This window comes from Gopherus evgoodei, chromosome 4 (genome assembly GCF_007399415.2).
Source record: "Gopherus evgoodei ecotype Sinaloan lineage chromosome 4, rGopEvg1_v1.p, whole genome shotgun sequence".
Lineage (NCBI taxonomy): Eukaryota > Metazoa > Chordata > Testudines > Testudinidae > Gopherus > Gopherus evgoodei.
In genome coordinates, this window is record NC_044325.1 from 89,878,532 (window position 1) to 89,897,083 (window position 18,552).

At 39.4% G+C, this 18,552-nt stretch overlaps 1 protein-coding gene across 2 annotated transcripts in view; it reads left to right on the forward strand.

Annotated features, from left to right (window-relative positions):
- NELL1 (neural EGFL like 1) overlaps positions 1-18,552 on the forward strand; it is a 454,792-nt gene that overhangs the window by 230,861 nt on the left and 205,379 nt on the right. For both annotated transcript variants that reach the window (XM_030560164.1, XM_030560165.1), the window contains exon 14: positions 14,742-14,864. In XM_030560164.1, coding sequence (XP_030416024.1) covers positions 14,742-14,864 — 123 coding nt within the window. The remainder of the gene's footprint in view (positions 1-14,741; positions 14,865-18,552) is intronic.

Sequence of the window (18,552 nt, forward strand, 5' to 3'; positions counted from 1 at the left end):
TTATTTGACCACTTGCTGCCATTAAAATTTCAGTGTCATTTTCTGTGAGGCTAAACGAGGCTAAGGTAAATAACCAGCCTAAATATATAAAGGGCCTTCTTTTCAAAAGTGCTGAGCACCCATCTTGTCCAATTAAACTCAGTGGAAGTAGCTTGGTACTGAGCACTATTGAGAATCAGGGCACTTTTAATTTTGGGCACCTAAATACCATAACTCCTTGCTTTATGTTGTGGTTATGTTCCTGAAAAATGCAACTTGAAGTGAAATGATGGTAAACAAATCAATTTCCCTGTAAGAATTAATTGATGTAAATGGCGGGGGGTGTTAGGTTCCAGGGACTTTTCTTTCACCAGACAAAAATATATATATATATATATATATATATATATATATATATATATATATATATACACAGTATAAGTTTTAAACAAACAGTTTAATACTGTTACACAGCAATGATGATTGTGAAGCTTGGTTGAGGTGGCAAAGTTAGAGGGTGAAAGGGTGGGATATTTCCCAGGGAATGCCTTACTGCTAAATGATGAACTAGCACTTGGCTGAGCACTCAAGGGTTAACACACTGTTGTTAATGTAGCCTCACACTCTGCAAGGAAGCATGAATGGAGGGAGAGGAGACAGCTTGGCAGAGAGAGAGAGACATCCTGGGGGGGGGGGGGGGAGAGAGACATGCATTGCCCCTTTAAGTATGCTGACCCCACTCTAAGTACATTGCCTTTAAAAAGATCAGGAAGTTGAGACAGCAGCTGTGGCCAGCAAGCTCTCTCAGTCCTGAGCCCTGTCCTGTACCCACCCTGCTCTATATGGAGAAGGGGTAATTGGGGGGCAGGAGTAGGGGGGAGGGGGACACCCTGACATTAGCCCCTAACTTCACCCCTCCCCTTCACAACAAGCAGGAGGCTCCTGGGAGGAGCTCCAAGGCAGAGGGCAGGAGCAGCACTTAGCAGTGGGGGGAGGGACAGCTGAACTGCCAGCAATTGGTAGCCTGCTGGGTGGCTGCTGCACAGGGAACTTATGGGAGCGGGGGTGGGGGTAGCTGATAAGGGGGCTGCCGGTCCACCCTGATTCCAAGCCCCCACCAGCTAGCTGGAATGGGCTGCTCTTCCTGCAAGCAGTGGACAAAGCGGGCAGCTGCCAAACAACGTTATAAGGGAGCATTGCACAACTTTAAACAAGCATGTTCCCTAATTGATCAGCAACATAATGAAACAATGTTAACCGGGAGGACTTTAAGTGAGGAGTTACTATATGGATCTAGAAGCCTAATTTTAGGAACCTGCTTTTTAAAATCTTGGCCCAGGTATCACAGCCAAACTCCAGTTTAGGTGAGAGATTCTGCATATATAAAAGTCTCTCTCTGTGTCCACCTGTACTATCAAAAAGCGGCAATGTTATGACCCAGTTCCTGAAAGGATTTAAAATCCTAAAATTCATCCTTCTGGAAAAAACTCAATTGTATGCTTAACTATAAGCATATATATAAAAGATACCAAAATGTTTAGTGACATTTAAGGTTGTATTGGGACACATCCCCCCAACTCGAAACCTGAAAGGCATGGAAATGGTCAGTTAAGGGAAAAGTCTTCCGCAATCTTTACCACTTTGACAATGCCCACAATGCTGTCAACACTCACTCCAATACTCTGCTAAGCTTTCAGTCCAACAGATACCAAAAAGTAATACGTGCCTGAGTTGATCAGACTTGTACTCTAACACAAAAGCTTAACAGTGATCTCAGATACTTTTCAGATCCACAGATTGGCAAATCTGATTGTCTCACATTCCATATTTTTTGGAAGTGATTCTGTCTTAATATTGCTGAGACGTCACTGTTACTCTTAAGCTAGAGTGCAAATTTGATGAAGTTGGGGTATATGCTGCTTTTTGAAGTTTGGTTCAGGTAGAAGTGAAAACCTTATGGAGTGATGGTATGAGACAATGGAGTGAAAAACTAAAGGTGGCGGGGTCCTTTTTTTTAAGAACTCTTATTAACCCAATTTTCATCAGGTCACCATGAAAAATGTGTCAAAGTTTATGCTGTATGTTTCACTTTTATCTCTTGAGATTTCTACTAAATAAAGGTTTAAAGCTCCTGTTAAACTGAAAACTTCTGGTTCAATATTAATGATGGTATTGCAACTAGCGACTCCATAATAGGTAAAGCTTATTTCATATTACCCTTTACTTTGCTTTGGCAATACAGAATGAAAGTATTTGAACCATCTCTGGTATATTTTTACAATACATGGTCAAAATAAAATGGTTTCCTAAAACATAATGGTAACAGACACATTTCTGTAATGTGTGAATTAGGCAGTTGTAATTGGAAGACACATTCTCAGTTTGCTGAATTGTGTCATTACCTCTGATTTACTAGTTGCACCTGTTTCTCCTCAGTGTTTAAATTTACAGTATGTCTGACATGATTTTCATCAGAATCTTGCTTTCTACTTCCTCATGCTGATAACTGTTTAGGTATTGTGAGGAGAAAAGATTTTATGTATTAGTTTTTCCGTGATTAAGGCAGGCAAGACCTTCATAGTCCTGTCCTCTTCTCTACCTTGATTTTGATTAGTACAATTCCTTTAGCTGACAACTGGCTTATATAGCTGGAACTATGCACTTGCTCTCCTGTTTAGTATGTTAAACTGAATTCCAAGACTCAGGGTATATTTACATTCAGCTTGTGGGGGTAGCTGTATGTATGCTAGCTTTGATTGTGCTGGCACACTAAAAGTAGAAGCATAGCCATGATGGCCAGCCAGTGGGAGGGGCTAGCTGGCCCCAGTACAGTCCTTACTGTGGTGGGTAGCCCATCCCACCATCCATGCTAATGCGCTAGCTTGATCAAAGTGGGCATGTGTACACCTACCCAAGCTGTAAATTAAATGCAGATGTGACTTAGATTGTTTTCTCTACAAGACTCATTATTCCACTTTCACAATAAAAAAAGTAATAATTACACAGAAAATGCAGACAGGCTGTGCTTTCGGGATAATCACAATTCAGTAGTTTGTGGTTCTATGTTTTTGGGAAAAAAATTTTGTAGGGCTAATTCCTGATTCCATTGAAGTCAGTTGCAAAACTTTCATTGACCTTAATGTGATCAGACTATAGCCCATAGGGAATGATTTGTCCACCTCCTTGTATACTGATTAACCAAATGATTTGTATAGAGGGGGGAGTTTACTTTCTAAATATTATCTCCAAAACCAGCTGTGCTAAAAATGAATATAATAATACTTAGCACTTCTATGGATGGGAACATTCCATCTATCTCAAAGCCTTTACCAAAGATGGTAAGCATAATTATTTCTGCTTTACTCACAGTGCAAATGAAATACATGTAGGATATAGTGACTTTCGCAAGATCACAAAAGACAAGAGTGGAATCTCTTGACTTCCAGACCTGTCCTCTAGCCATTGTACAACACAGCCATAACATATCATACACAAAGGCTACAGAATGTATCTGGTTATCTAAAAGTATGAAATTACCAAGCAAATTAATAAGAAATATTAGTTGTAAACTTCCAGAAATTGACACCAATTATTCTTAAATCTTCATGTTTTAAATCTCATCAGACTGTAGCATAGTCATACAATATTCAGCACTGTGGATGTTTACCCTCTTTCCATTGTTAAACTTTTGGCAGTTTTTTGTTTTGTGCCTTGGTAACTTTGTGGTAGATCATTGATATCTCTTACTACAGTGTAAACCCTATTTACTGAACTGAGATTAACTACAACTCTTGACCAATTAAAGTCCCCAGGGTTGCACTGTTTGTAGAGCAAAGATTTGCAGAAGCAGAGAGAGCTTCAGTCCAGGACTGGCAGCTCTTCTGTAGCTCAGTTCTTGTGAAGTTTAGGAATTCCTCTGGAGCTTTAGCTTCTAAATTCTGAAGGGCTTGATCTAGGTGCCTACATAGCACTTAAGTGCCATATAGCTCAGCATTAAGCTCTGCAGGTCTGAAGCTACCTGGCAGCCCTCTCCTTTACTGAGGGGCAGGTGTACACCAGAAAGTGTTTGCTGGTATAGCTGTACTGGCAAACCTCCCTAATAGAAAAGGAGAGTGTCTTTTCGATATGGCTTATACCAATTTCCCAAATGAAGTAAGCTATAATGGTAACATGACCTTTTTTTGCCAGTTTAACTGTCTCTACACTTCAATCCAAACACCCTCTGGCTTACATAAAACAATAAAACAAGCTGATTAACTACAGCAAGATAGATTTTAAGTGATTACAAGTGAACAGGGCTAGTGCAACCATTTAGGTGACCTAGGCGGTTGCCTAGGGCGCTGGGATTTGGGGGGCGCCATTTTCTTTGGCAGTGACTGCGGTGGCCGGATCTTTGGCTGCCCTGGTCGCCACTAGCATTTAGGCAGAGGGAGCTGGGCTAGGGGAGCGTGGGGAGAGCCACCTGCAACAAGTGTGGGGGAGGGCAGCATGCAGGGGAACTCCCCTCCCTAACTCACCCCCGCCCTGCCTCCTCCCTGAGCATGCTGTAGCTGCTTCACTTCTCCCGCCTCCCAGGCTTGCGGCGCCAATCAGGAGGCAGGAGAAGTGAAGCAGCCATGGTGCGCTAGGGGTGCTCATGCACGGAGCAGGGGTGAGTTGGGGCGGGGTGCCTCAGGGCAGAGGGTGGAGGTGGGGAGCTGCCACAAGGGAGGCACCTCAGGGTGGAGGAGGGTAGCTGCAGTGGGGTTGGGGGTGCCTCAGGGTGGGGGGGGGTACGGAGGGGGAGCGCAAAGTGGAAGTTTTGCCTAGGGTGCGAAACGTCCTTGCACCAGCCCTGCAAGTAAAGACGCATAAAGTCAGGCTTAGTTACAGAAAAAAAAGGTAAAATGCAACTAACACCTAACTTAACAAGCTAAGTGAATTCAAAGCAAAGAGCCTCTCTCACTACTTGCACTAACAGTCTTACTGTCTGGAATCCTTCCAGCCAGGATCTCTTCCCCCCAGTTCAATGTAATTTCCTTGTCCTTAAGGTGGTGTTGATGCCGTGAGTAGAGATGGAGAGAGGTGTATTTGGGGGCTTCCATTATCCTTTCTTAGAGCTCTTTTTTCCCTTTGAAAATCATCTCTAGCTGAGGTTCAGGAGACAGCCAGTCTGTGGAGACGGGAACTTCCAGCTGTTCATTGCCAAGATGTAAATTTCTTGGTCACACCCTTTTCCTGCCAAAGAATGTCTTTTTAACTGGGTTGATCGTCCATTTGACTTTATTGACACCTGGTTGAGGCATCAGTTTGCCTTTTGTCTCTGAGGAACTGATTTGTGTCTGCTTTTCTAAACTTGAGCATGTCTCAGCAATGTCTTACAGTAGAATTTAACAATGTTGCCACGCACATTTTATCAGGACAATAATGATCATCAAATTGAGTTTTCAAATGATACTTCAGAAGGTATACATTGTACAAAATTCATTATAGTATTGTAAAGAGGGTGAGTATAGGGATACAGACTAGGGTGACGAGATGTCCCATTTTTATAGGGACAGTCCCATTTTTTGGGAATTTTCTTATATAGGCACCTATTACCCCCACCCTCTGTCCTGTTTTTTAACAGCTGCTATCTGGTCACCCTAATACAGACTGTCTCAGATACTATGATAGCAGGAAATGTTTTTAGTGTAGATCTGGTCTGAGTTGAATTTGATCATCCACACACACACACAATTTCACACAGCTTTTGGTGTCCCAAAGTGTAAAATTAGGTTTCCAGAGAGAGAATGGCTTAGTTTTCTTACATAAAAATATGCTAAGGTTTGTTTTTTTCAGCCCTGTTTGGAAATTATAATAGATTTAATTTCTAGCACCCTAAGAATGAGGAGAGTCACTTGATTAAGGGCCCAGTTCTAATGAGAACCCTGTTGTCTTTGTCACTAAATCTTTTCACAAGGTCGCTTTTTTAAAATTAGGGAGCAATAAAGCACTGGAGAGGATTCTCCAAATTTATTGTAAAACCTGCGAAGTCTGAATCACAAAATTTTCCCCAAAACTCCAGCCAAGATAAGCATCTGACTTAAACTGAGGAATTTTTCAATTTTTTTGCATATTTCCTCCACAGGAACATTCGCTTGCCAAGGGCTCATTTCAGAATTTAATTAAATATGTCAGTGCTGTTACTGTACCAGTTACTGGTAAACATATCATACACATTAAATGTCAGAAGAAAACTGATGCTATGAGTGTTAACATCAATAACTCAGTAGCTATTCTTCTATATTAATAAAAAGATTGGGAGCACATTTGTGGGACAAAGTGGTAAAGGATGAGAAAATCAATCAAATGTATTTTAAGAAAGAAGGGAAATAAAAGGGCAAAAAAAGTCTACATGAGAAAATGTGGCACATGAATTACACCACCCCTGACTCTATCTTTAGCTAGAGCTTGAAGCAAAGCCCATTGTAGTCAATGGAGATCTTTGCACTGACTTCAGTGGACTCTGAATCAGGCCCCTAGTGCTCAAAATTTAACAGTATCCTGAAGGCCAATTTTTCAGAAGTGTGGCCCTCACGTTCTGATGTCTCTCACCTTTCCCCCCATATGCACACATCAAAATATTTTGTATTTGCTGATTGTACCCGCAGAATCCAAATTCGTGTACGTTAACAGATATTTGCTCAAAAAGAACGGATAATGGCACATAAATATCAATGTGCATACATAATGGGTGCCACAATTTGTAGGCATGAATTAGGATTTTTCAGGGGCCAAGTGATGCAGCAGATGTTTTGGAAACAATTTAGAAGCCCATATTTGGAAATTTGGCACTTAAATAGTGATACGAAAATATCTGGTAAAATATATTCATAATGAACAATAATTGCCTAGTACTAGATTGATGAGTTACTGTGAGCCCTGTGTAAGGGACATTATGCAGATGCCTTGCAGGAGACCATGGACTGAATTGTGACCCAGGCCTTGTCTTGACTAGATAGCTTGTAGTAGATATACCTGTCCTAAAATTACTTTTCCTAGTCCACATGATATCTCAAAGAGTCACAGTTCAGTCTCCCAGAGGGTCAGCAACCTGTGTCAGCCCTTGACATGGCACAGTTTACTTCTCTAACCAATGAATTTAAAGGGATGCAGCCACACCTCTGCTCACTCTGTCTATGTGTGCCCTCACACTCTGTCCATCTGTACCAGATGGGGTATAGCAGTTCTGCAGAGGCTGCTCTCTCCTCTGTAAGGATGCCCAATAATGGTCACAAGTTGACCCATAATACGGTAGGTGAATGAAGTACAAACAGATACAATGAAGTATTCCCCGCCCCTCCCCCCCCAAAAACAACAACATACAACTCTGTTTCTCCTCATCACTGTTCAATATTTGACTTCTGTGTAAAAATACACAAGGTGAAATTTTGGCATGGAAAGTCAAATAACTGCTGAAGAAGAGGTTACTCACCTTTAGCAATTTTCATGAAGTTGTGCAGCAAAGCAGATTTCATGGCAGAGAGTATGATTTAAGATTGTCCCTGTGATAAGGACAAACCTGAGGATATGTGCCGCTGTCCTATATATTAAGATGCCTATTTCATGAGAAGCTCAGAGCAAAATGGCTTATGGTTATTGATAGGAAATAAAATGTATTTGTGTGAAGATCTAGTATAGTAGTTATTTCAGGTAAATAAGAAATTTGAGTTTTATGCTTTGCACTTATTTGTAGAACTGAAAACAAAATATGAAATGGCAAAAATGCACTATTAAAATTAACTGGATAAGGGTTTTTAATTTGGAATCTGTGATTGATATAGTTTTTTGTATGAAGTTTAGAATGTAAATTGTATTTATATTGCATTGTGAAGACAAAAAGTAAAAGATATCGTAAATGCTTCTTTTTCACACATGTTCCTTACCTAGTTTTTAAATTAAATTTTAACTCAGAATGCTCTGAATGGTAGGATTCTATATGCTAAGTGAATGTAAGTATAAGGCAAAGATCACAGTTACAGAATATTGTTTAGGATCTTGCACAGCATAGAAACTCTTGGGGAAAATGTAGATCACATTTTGTACTTATGCTATTACATGGTATAAAAATAATATATATGACTTTGTTTGCCGGGTTATTCTCACCTCTGTTTATGCACACTGAGCCAATGGAGCTATTGGGATTTACGCCAGCTTGAGACTATGGTATATTACATCAGTGATTATTGTTAATGAGATCTATTTACACATATTGTGAGGCAAGGACCCTGACATTTGAAATCTGTTTTGTTTTTGTTGCTAAGGGAAAATGAGGGAGCCTGGATTGCTCAGGGCATTGGCAGTGGGATAGAACGGCTTTTTGCTCTAGGTCACCAGTTAAAGCGCAGTTCAAGACAGTGGTGAGCAAAACCCATTACCATCTGCTGGCTGTGAAGTGACCTGTGTGAAATGAGTTGGTAGTCTCAGTCCAGTTCCTCCTGGATGTGTCCACACCACTGACATCACCATTAAACTTGGCATTAAGTATCTTGACTTGAATAAGTGTGGGGAGACACCACTGCTCTTTCACTGTTAGATTTAGTTCATCTGGGTCCAGATTGGGTCATATTAGTAACTCATCATGGGCAAGATTGCACTGCTTCTTTCCACCTTGCCCTGTTATGTGGCTAAATAGAGGACGTCAATCTTCAGAACATCTAGAACCTTTCACAAGCACATATAAATTCACGAGTAGAAGAAAGATATATGTATGTATGCATATATATTTATGTTTAGAGTAAGAGATAAATCCTTGGAATAATATCTCACTTTGCAGGTATTTTCCAAATCTATTTCGAAGGGCCTCTTGACTCTACAAATACTTCTGGAAAAAGAACCTCTGTATAACGTGCTTCTTTGGATGTAATCCCCTCATATTCTTACTGCACATCCCCAGCTGAATGCAGCATAATATACAGGGCATTTTTCAAGTGGTAAAATATTCACCTCAGTGAGAGGACCTAGTTCTGTAGCTTTTCATCAAAATTAGGCCAGAAAAGTTGAGTGATGGGGGATGTGAAAAGGAAATAGGTGCCCTAATATTGCTGACTTCTTTGGTTTTTGTTAGGTTTTGTTTGCCTTATCCAATTTACATTTTCATTGGTGTTATTTGCTGTCAACAGTGTTGTGTATTTATGAGAAAGAAAGAGAAAACTCAGTTGGAGCAGATAATTCTTTGATGTATGCAAAATACTGCATTGCTGTCACTTGCAAACACTTTACCCTAATTCACATAAAGTTTCCTGTGTTTTGAAAAAATGCTAAAGATCTGTTTAAAATCTAAATATGTGAGTCCACAGGAAAAGACTCCAAACTCCGATATGCCCAAGAGGGCATTCTGGGACATATTGCTGTCATTAACTAATATTAGATGTTCCATCTTTCATAGTGAACTTCTCTGATGAGATGTATTAATGACAACACTTACCTATAGGGTTTAGTTCTACTGTCTGGACCATAGCTGCCCGCTGCCTCAAATCTCACTCATTTATTGTTTTAATGCACATTTGCACAATGAGTGATTTTTATGTGACTGGTTGTAGAATATACTTGTTGAGTATGTGGAATTGTGGTGACCTATGTGGTGTATATTTAGCTATCCGATCTAGCCAGGCTCGGTCAGAATTCCTCCAAAGGGTTGCACTCTCATGTGGCAGTTGCATCATCTTTGGCTCCATGCCAGGGCAACTATGCCATGGTGATTGGGGATTACCTGTCTCTTTGCCTTTCCAGGCATCTAATGTGGTTGGGGTGCTAACAAGAAACAGGGCCTGTACTCTCCCTCCACATTATGGCTAGCTCTTCCATGGAGCTCAGGGAAAGGGTTGACACTTCATGTGCCCCTCAGCTTCCCATTTGTATTCTTTCAGTGGTACCAGACAAACACAACCTATCTTAAATCAATTCTTAATGCTTAAGCTGTTTTGAGCTACTGTGTAAGATGTAGTACTACTTTCTTCGAGTCTAAATGTCATATTCAACTTGCTATCTACTTGAAGCTAACTATTGGTGGATTAATTTTGCTTTTTATATGATTATTATTTATATAAGGGCATGCAGTGTTGAAAAATAAGATTTTCTTCTTGGATTACTTGTTAGAAGATACACCAAAGTGTTCTAATAATCAAGATAAACAGTTAATTTCATTAGGTATCTACAGCAGAGATCTGTAATTACTGTGCATAGCATTGTATATCTCTAATGGTACATAAACAACTTTAGTTTTCCCAAACCCATAGTGTTATCGTTGTAGATTTCTGTTCAGGTTTATGCTCTCTCTGTTGCCTGAGGCAGGTCGTTAACTGGGGCTGACTTTCCAGTGACAGCATTTTCAAATGCAAGTTTTCTGTGGGGATTTTACTCACTTTATGGGTATACAGTGGGCTTTGACTTTGGGAACAACAAAGGCAGGAGGGGGAACATTCTTCCTCAGAAATATTTTTGTAAAATAAGTCTAATTTCTTGGAAGTAATTTTTCAAGCATACATGAAAGCAAGAGTGCATCCCTAGCCAATGGCCAAGGGGAGAATATGCATTCTTGTCTTTTCTTCGCAAACTATCCTGCTACAAATATGAACTGAGAAAATACTGTGCTTATAAAATAATCCTCTTGTGGATTTTGGGAAAGGTCATGAAAGGTTTTGAAAATTCTAGGAGACTTTTACTGACAACAAACAGCTTAGTAATAAATTATTAGTTTGTCGATTTTGGTTGTGGCTGGCTGGATAGGCAGAAGGGAAATGTGAGGTGTTCTTTGTGCTTAGTGATACAACAAGGAAGAAGTAAAAAAGCAAAAGATAAGCCAGCAGCAAACACTCGATTCTCAGATTTATACCAATAAAGTAATAATAAGAATACTCTAATCATCTACAGTATCTTACATGTGAGCATTTCAAAACAGTTTACTATTGTTAGTTAATCCTCAGAACGTTTCTATGAGTTAAGTAGTAGTATCCCCATTTTACGGAAGGAAAAAATGAGGCAAGCCTCTAGCACAGGTGAGAATGTAATCCAGATCACCTGACTCCAGAGCTACTAGGCCACATTTCTTCCCCATTATAGGTTAATATATTATTTAGATACAAGATATATAAGACCTGAATATACAACCTCCAAGAATTTCATAAAGAAATTAACGTGTCTATAAGGAGAAAGTATTATTATAATAATTATTATTGCTCTTGAATGGTTACTGTTTCTTGAAATGTATGTTAATACTCCAGGGAATGACTTAAATTTAGGAAATCAGTAAATCACATCTCTCATCTCTGTTCCCAGTAAGCCATCCATGCTCCGATTGGGTATGTCTACACTGCTGTTAGGCAGCCCTGGCTGGCCTGTGTCAGTGGACTTGGGCTCGGGCTTTCAGGGCTCAAACTGCAGGGCTGTTTAATAGCAGTGTAGATTTCTGGGTTTGGGTTGGAGTGTGGACTCTAGGACCCTCCGAGGTGGGAGGGTCCCAGAGCTTGAGCTGTGGCCTGAGCACCGAAGTCTAAACTGCAGTTAAATAGCCCGTAACCCAAACTCAGGTCAACTATGGGGTTTTTAATTGTAGTATAGATACACCCTTTGTCTGCTGCTAGCTCTTTCACAAACTTCAACTTTTGTCAATATTGTATAGTAAATCAGGGATAGATGAAACCAGTCAGGTAAAATAGTGACCACCACCCCACATGTACGATCCCTGTACCTACCCTGAAAATCCACTTTTTGAGATTATTTATTTTTTTATTTTTACATGCCCCTTTCTTCACTTCTGGGTTCCAGCTAAAAGTGTAATTGCCAAAATAAGACATGCTCTCAACAAGTAGTGACTCCAAATTCTCTTACCTCAGATCTTTTGTTTTCTTTTTAATTTCTTTTTCTTTTTCAGAGTCTTCACATTCCATCTTGGGTTGCCATCTTGTCTTGTAATTCTCCCCTTCTGACTCTGAATCCCACTGACCTCACTGAGCCAATGATTCAGCATGATGTTAATTGCCCCATGTTGCTGGAGGAGGTGTCCTTTGAATGAATTGCCAAACTAAGCCATTTGTCGCAAAACACTTGCAAGAATTAAAAATACCATAGCAATTTCTTGCGAGAGTAGCAGTGCTAATCCTGGTCAGTCTGATTTGTCTTCTGTTCTGCTTCTTTGAAATTCCCTCTGTAGATTGATTTCACTTTCTATAGACACTGGTGTAGGTTTTCGGGCTACAACTAAGCACTAGAGAGTTTTGCTAATACACATTATGAATCATGCTAAGGTGAGGCCTTAAGGGAATTTCTCAGAAATGCTATTTTTTAAAAAAAATAACGCTTCTCTTTGGTGAAATCTTTAAAGGACAAAGGAAACACAACCAAAGTAGGATACTGACAGAGTTTTAAGCCTTTTTCCTTTTCTCACAGGTTAATGTGTTTTGAAATAAAAGACTTTTGTTAACCTGACAGAAGATCAATGCTGACTCATTCTCGCTAGGGCTGTAGTTAACTTTTCTATAGACTTGTCTACACTAGGGAAATTAAAAAAAAAAATCCCACCATTGCAGCTGGCCCATAGTTCTCAGTTTTGGAAATTCTTGCATGGACAGGGATCCCTTAGTTGTACTGGTGTTAGCAACACTGGGTTCTCTTGTATAGAGCAGTTTCCCATGGCCAGAACGATTGTTAACACCATGCCCGTTACATTTCTCCGAACAGATCTAATTGACATCAATGTTAAAAAAGGCTGCAAGTATGGAACCTTGTCTGCGTTAGACCCCCTATTGTAAACACCTGGGAACAGCTCCGAAGGGGTTAAGGTTTTGTATGTTTTGGCAAACACAAGTTTTTCCCTTAAGATGGGATATTGTTTTTGCTGTAAATGTTGAGGGAATCTAAACAGATTGTCAGTTCTTTAGGGCAGGGTTGATTTTATTATGCGTGTGTATAGTGCCCAGCACAATGGGCCCTCCATCCCCTACCCCCTGTGTTTCTGGTGCTACTGAAATACAGATCAATTACTACACCAACTTTCCTCTATAGTGAGATTTAGGGCGAAATGTTATTTTTAAAAGAAAATATATTTTAAGAATAGAATGGGCTAATCACCTCCGGCGGTGGTCAGAGGGTTACCACTATAAAAACTTCTCCTTAGTCTGCCACAATGGGCTGAGCTGTGTGTGGTGCTTTTCTTAATCTAGGTAGGAGTTGCAAAAGCTAGGCTGCTGCATAGTTCCCTTTGAGTTCAGGAAGAAGAGTTTGTTGTGCCCAGGAAGGAGCCTAACACTCAGAATATCTAAGGGTCTGAAAAGTAGAGAGTAGCTAAAGTGAATTCTGCAGCAGAGCAAGGGACCAGCATAAACTAAAGAGCATAAACATAAGTCTGAATTTATCAGCTGAAGCTAGATACATTTTTTTATCTATGAATTTCTTATTGTAAAAAAGTGAGAAGGAAAGAGCAAAATATCCCTATGATACTCCTTTGAAAAATTATGTAAATCCCATATCACTTAGCTATCGAATGTGTTTGGAAACGTTATATACTCAATAGATAATGTGCAAAGACATATTTATGCTCTTTCAAGAACATTAATTCTAGCAGAGCCCTTGCAATCCGTCACTCAGACAGTTTGAATTATCCTGAAGTACAGTGTCAACCTGGAATTTGGGAGAATCTGTTTATAAGGCATAACCCTTTTCCCATTAGAGGGTACCTTTCAGCTACGAGTGTCCATTAAGAGAAGTTTATAAAGACTAACTTGACTTTTGTATTAGCAACAATAAAGACAAACACTAGCAAGAAGCATTTCAATTTCTGCTTTTTAATTACACCCATTTTCTTGCACCCATAGCTGTGCTTTCTGGAAGCATCACTGCACTGTGATTCCTTTTCATAAAGAAAGAGTTAACAAATTAACTTCAGTTAACATTAAATCATCCTTTTAAAACATGCAGGAGGCAGGCAAAGCGTCACCATTATATTTATTCTGGGATGATGTGTCAGCGGCTCTTCTTTCTTCCCCTTCCTCCAACTCCTGCCACATATGCAGAGGGAGGAGCTGGCTGAACTATATGAGAGGCGAGAGGCTTCAGGGGCAAGGTTGCTGGCAACCTTAACTGGTGCTTTGCTGGAGCGGACTGCAGCATCACACATGTGGATGGGATGGAGGAGATGGAAGGGAGGGGAGAGTAGGTTGCAGGCCTTTCAGCCCTGTTGGCAGCTTGGGTAATGAGAGTAACACATGACCAATAATTCTGGAAGGTGCTTTGAGAACACTTGGTCTTAAAGGTGCCTTAGAAGTGCAGAATATTATTATTTTATATTTTATGCCAAGCTTTAGCACAGCATGCATTTGTGCATGTGAATGATTGTAATGGAAGTGCTGCTGGACCTTTAAAACTATGCTGTCAATGCACCTCACTATAAACACTTACCTTGTATTTATATTCCCCACACTTGGTAGTGGGCAGTGATGGTGAGGCTTATCACATCTGAGATGCTGCAGTGATAATCTTCTTCCTGTGACTATTATGGTAGCAGCGCTGTGTAGTCTTCCCAGATAGTTTTCTCCTCTTCAATCTGAATAAACAAGCTGCTCCTGCAATGAATATGTCATTATGTCCTGGAATTGAAGCAGTCCATATTAGGCTCTTACATCTGAAACCCTGCTGTGTTCAGCCATTGTGGCAGCCTTAATGTTAGTTCTAACTCAGTTTTCAAATGTCAGATCAGCAAACTGAAAAGCAGATCTTTTTCTCTCTTGTATTTTTTTTTCTGGTAGAGCATGATGAATGTGGCAGCGGACAGCACAACTGTGATGCGAATGCAATCTGTACTAACACTGTCAGGGGATATAGCTGCACCTGCAAACCTGGATATGTGGGGAATGGGACCATCTGTCGAGGTAGGTCTGTTACTCTAGGAACTTGAGAAAAGCTACAGACTCTATTAATATTTTTTGACAGTCACCTAAGTTCTGGTAACTCGTGATGCTGGGCCCTGTCAAAGATTCATTGTCTGAATTATCACCTGGCAATTGTAGTATGGATAGAGATAATTGATTTGTGAATAACCTCCTATCATAGGACAGTATTTTTAAATTGTTTTTGAAAAACCCTTCAAGTTTATTGCCAATTAAAGTAGTAATTTAAGTCTGTTTCATGCAGCTTTTAAATTGTGTTTTGTGTCTTAAACTGAGTTAGTGTCAGATATGTCATAAGTTACCACCTCCATGTTTTAAACTAGGTTCACGTAGCCTTTAAACTGGTATAATTTTGTAGCATCATGTAGCAATGCCATGGGCTATTAAAGTTATAGAAGTGATTGATAGGGATGTTTTTGTCCATGATGTGTTTTAATTAACAGCACACCTATAAAGTGAAGATCTGTGTTTGGTAGATTTCACTGTATCTTAGACCATGAATACCTGGACTCAGTCCATCTTGCTGTAAAATGGCAGTTTTTGTTGGTCTTTTTTTTTTTTTTTAAGAAAGAAAGATTAAACTGTTTCATAAAGATAGAAGAGGAAATATACACCATCAACCAGCTTGCTCACTAATGACTGCAACTTGGAAATGTCATTGAATTGTGCCTGCAGTGCCTGTTGTTATTGTGTTTTAGGAATTACCTTGTCTCATAAAATGCTATTAATTGCTCCATCACTGATTCTACAATTCCTGGCTTCCAAAACACTATTGCCATAATGGCTAATTTGTTGAAAACTACTGCTAATGTAAAGTAATAGTCCATCCAGAAAACACTCATATGCACTTAGATTTGGGGAGAAATATTAGCTTTCTTTCAGTGTTTATGAATTGGTGATATTGTCTTGAAGTGATGGATGGTGAACCACTACTTCGAGCTTAAATTCTTTACCAAGGTTTCCACAGTCTATCAGGTGTCAAAGTAACATGTATCATGTGATAATCTCTCCATCTGACTAACTCTCTGGAATGTACAATAATGTCAAGATATTTAGAAAAAATAAAATGGTTTCTAAATGAACATATCAGGGACTGCAAAAATGAGACTGTAATGAAGACAATAGTCCAGATTGATCCTATAGAAGTCAAAGAAGTCACACCAAGAATCAGTTTTGCCCAGTATTTTCCCAGTTCTTGCTTGCAGAGATTGTAAATTACAACATTTCCAAATAAAGTTTCAAGCAGGGGTGAATGAATATGCTCTCTAAGTTTGACAGTGGCTTTTTTCCCCTGTAGAGTATAGGGTGTGGGACAACTCTTGACTGCTGTGTGCAACAAGGACATTTTTGATTGACTCAAACAGGACATTTTTTGGTTTTACTTTGCTGATTTTACTTTGAGGTTCAGGTTGAAAGGGCTGAAAAAACTTGAAGCAAAACTCATCCAGCACCATTTAGTTTAAACTGGTAGTTTAATAGGAAAATATTCAGGGTTCTTTTTTTTTTTAAAAAAAAAAAACTCTTTTAATGAACTTGTGCTGAGATTCAAGCTTGAAATGAAATCCCAAAGCAGATGAATTTCCATTTCATTTTCAAATATTCTCCCAGCTTTGTTCTCGACATGCCTAGAATTACACAATTGAATGAAGATATAACTGCCTTTTTAAAAAGTGGAACATGGAAATGCAAAAAACAGAGCTGTGGAATTTTGTGGTTGTTTACATCCCAACTGGGGAATATATCTACAGAACCCACACTGAAAATTTTTGGAGCTTGAAAAAGTGAGTTATATTCTCTAATATTCCAGATGGGAAGAAGCCCCTTAATGGGAAGCTATGGAGAAATTCTTCTCTCACTACAGGAGGAGCTATGGATAATTTAGATCAGGGTAGGCAACCTATGGCACACGTGCCAAAGGCAGCACACAAGCTGATTTTCAGTGGCACTCACACTGCCTGGTCTTTGCCACCGGTCTGGGAGGCTCTACATTTTAATATAATTTTAAATGAAGCTTCTTAAACATTTAAAAACCATATTTACTTACATACAACAATAGTTTTGTTATATATTATAGTCTTATAGAAAGACCGTCTAACAATGTTAAAATGTTTATTGGCACACCAACCTTAAATTAGAGTGAATAAATTAAGACTTGGCACACCACTTCTGAAAGGTTGCCGACCCCTGATTTAGATGGTACTCGAGTGGTAAGAGACTTGGTAATCAGTAAACAGAGAGGCTGTAAAATAATGGGCCAGATTGCTTAGTAGTAAAATTCCATAACACCAGTCAAGTCAAAGGAGCAAAGCTGAGGATAACGCTAGCTGAGGATCTGGCCCATATCATAATTTACTTGAATGGTCTAGAAGTGTTTTATAAACTTTTACAAATGGTATATATACACAACAATCATTTCAGCCACTACTGCGTGCTCCACCTCTGGGGTGGAACAAGGCAGTTTATTGTCATCACATAGCAACACCACATGCCAACAGGGAAAGGATGATTTTGTAGCCAAAGCACAGGAGTGGGAGTCTATTCCTGGTTCTGCCACATACTTCCCACATTGCCTTGGGTAAGTCACATGGCCACTCTGTACCTTATTTTCAGTATAAGTAAAATGTGGATGATAAAAACCATGTTGTGAGGTGTAATCAATAAACTCAGCAATCTTTGGAAGGCTGCATAGAAGTGTAGAATATTATTCTTAATATTTTAGGATAGCAAGTATAGGGGGATAATGGCCCCAAATGAAACTATGTTGAGAGCTTTGGAGTAGGCATAATGAAAGTAGCCTGACAGGAGTTTGTTCAGGACACCGAACTAACACTCTGGGACCAGGGGAAGGGGTGAGAGAGAGAGAAATAGTCAGGTAAAGAGGAAAATAGAGAGAATCTGGGAAGTAGAGATACAATCTCTTTGATTTATGAATAAAAATATTAGGAAGAGGAAAACAGAATCTTTAATAAAAGTACATCGTAACAGGCAGCAAGTAGGAAAATTTATTTCATTCACAAAGGATTGTGTCTACTTCATAAATATAGTGGACTAGAGAATTTTAGAATGTAGTTAAGGACAAGATGCTGTCAAAGTGGACATGGAAATAATCAGTTAGAAGAATGGTGTAAAAGGATGCAGACAAAAACAAAATGCATGTCTGTTTAAAAAAAAATTAACATACAAAAATATGTACTACTTAAGTTTAATTGACATGAAAATAGCAAGAGACCTGAAGATGAACAAAAGTAAACCTTTATAAATACAAAGAGACAGGAAGGTCACTGCTGGGCAAGTGTAGAACGGTAAAGACAAATGTGGCCATTATTTGCTGTGGGCATAAACAAATTCTTGGTCTCAATGTAGACGTGGACTATAACATTGCAGAGATGAACATCTTGTTGGGGGAGAGATGGGAAAAGAAGGTTGAGGTGAAGCAGAATGGCAAGGCTGTGTGATACAGTGTCGCAGCAAATAATAAACTTGACAAAATACCAGGTGCAGATAATTACATCCTGGACTTTTCAGGCAGTAACAAGGAAATGGGAAGCCTGTGGCAAAAGTATTTATAGCACCAAAGACAGAGGACTGGAATGTGGCTAATATAATATAGATTATATACCTATAAAGTTGCTTTTAGCTACAAAGAAAATGTTGGCAAGATTGATAAGGA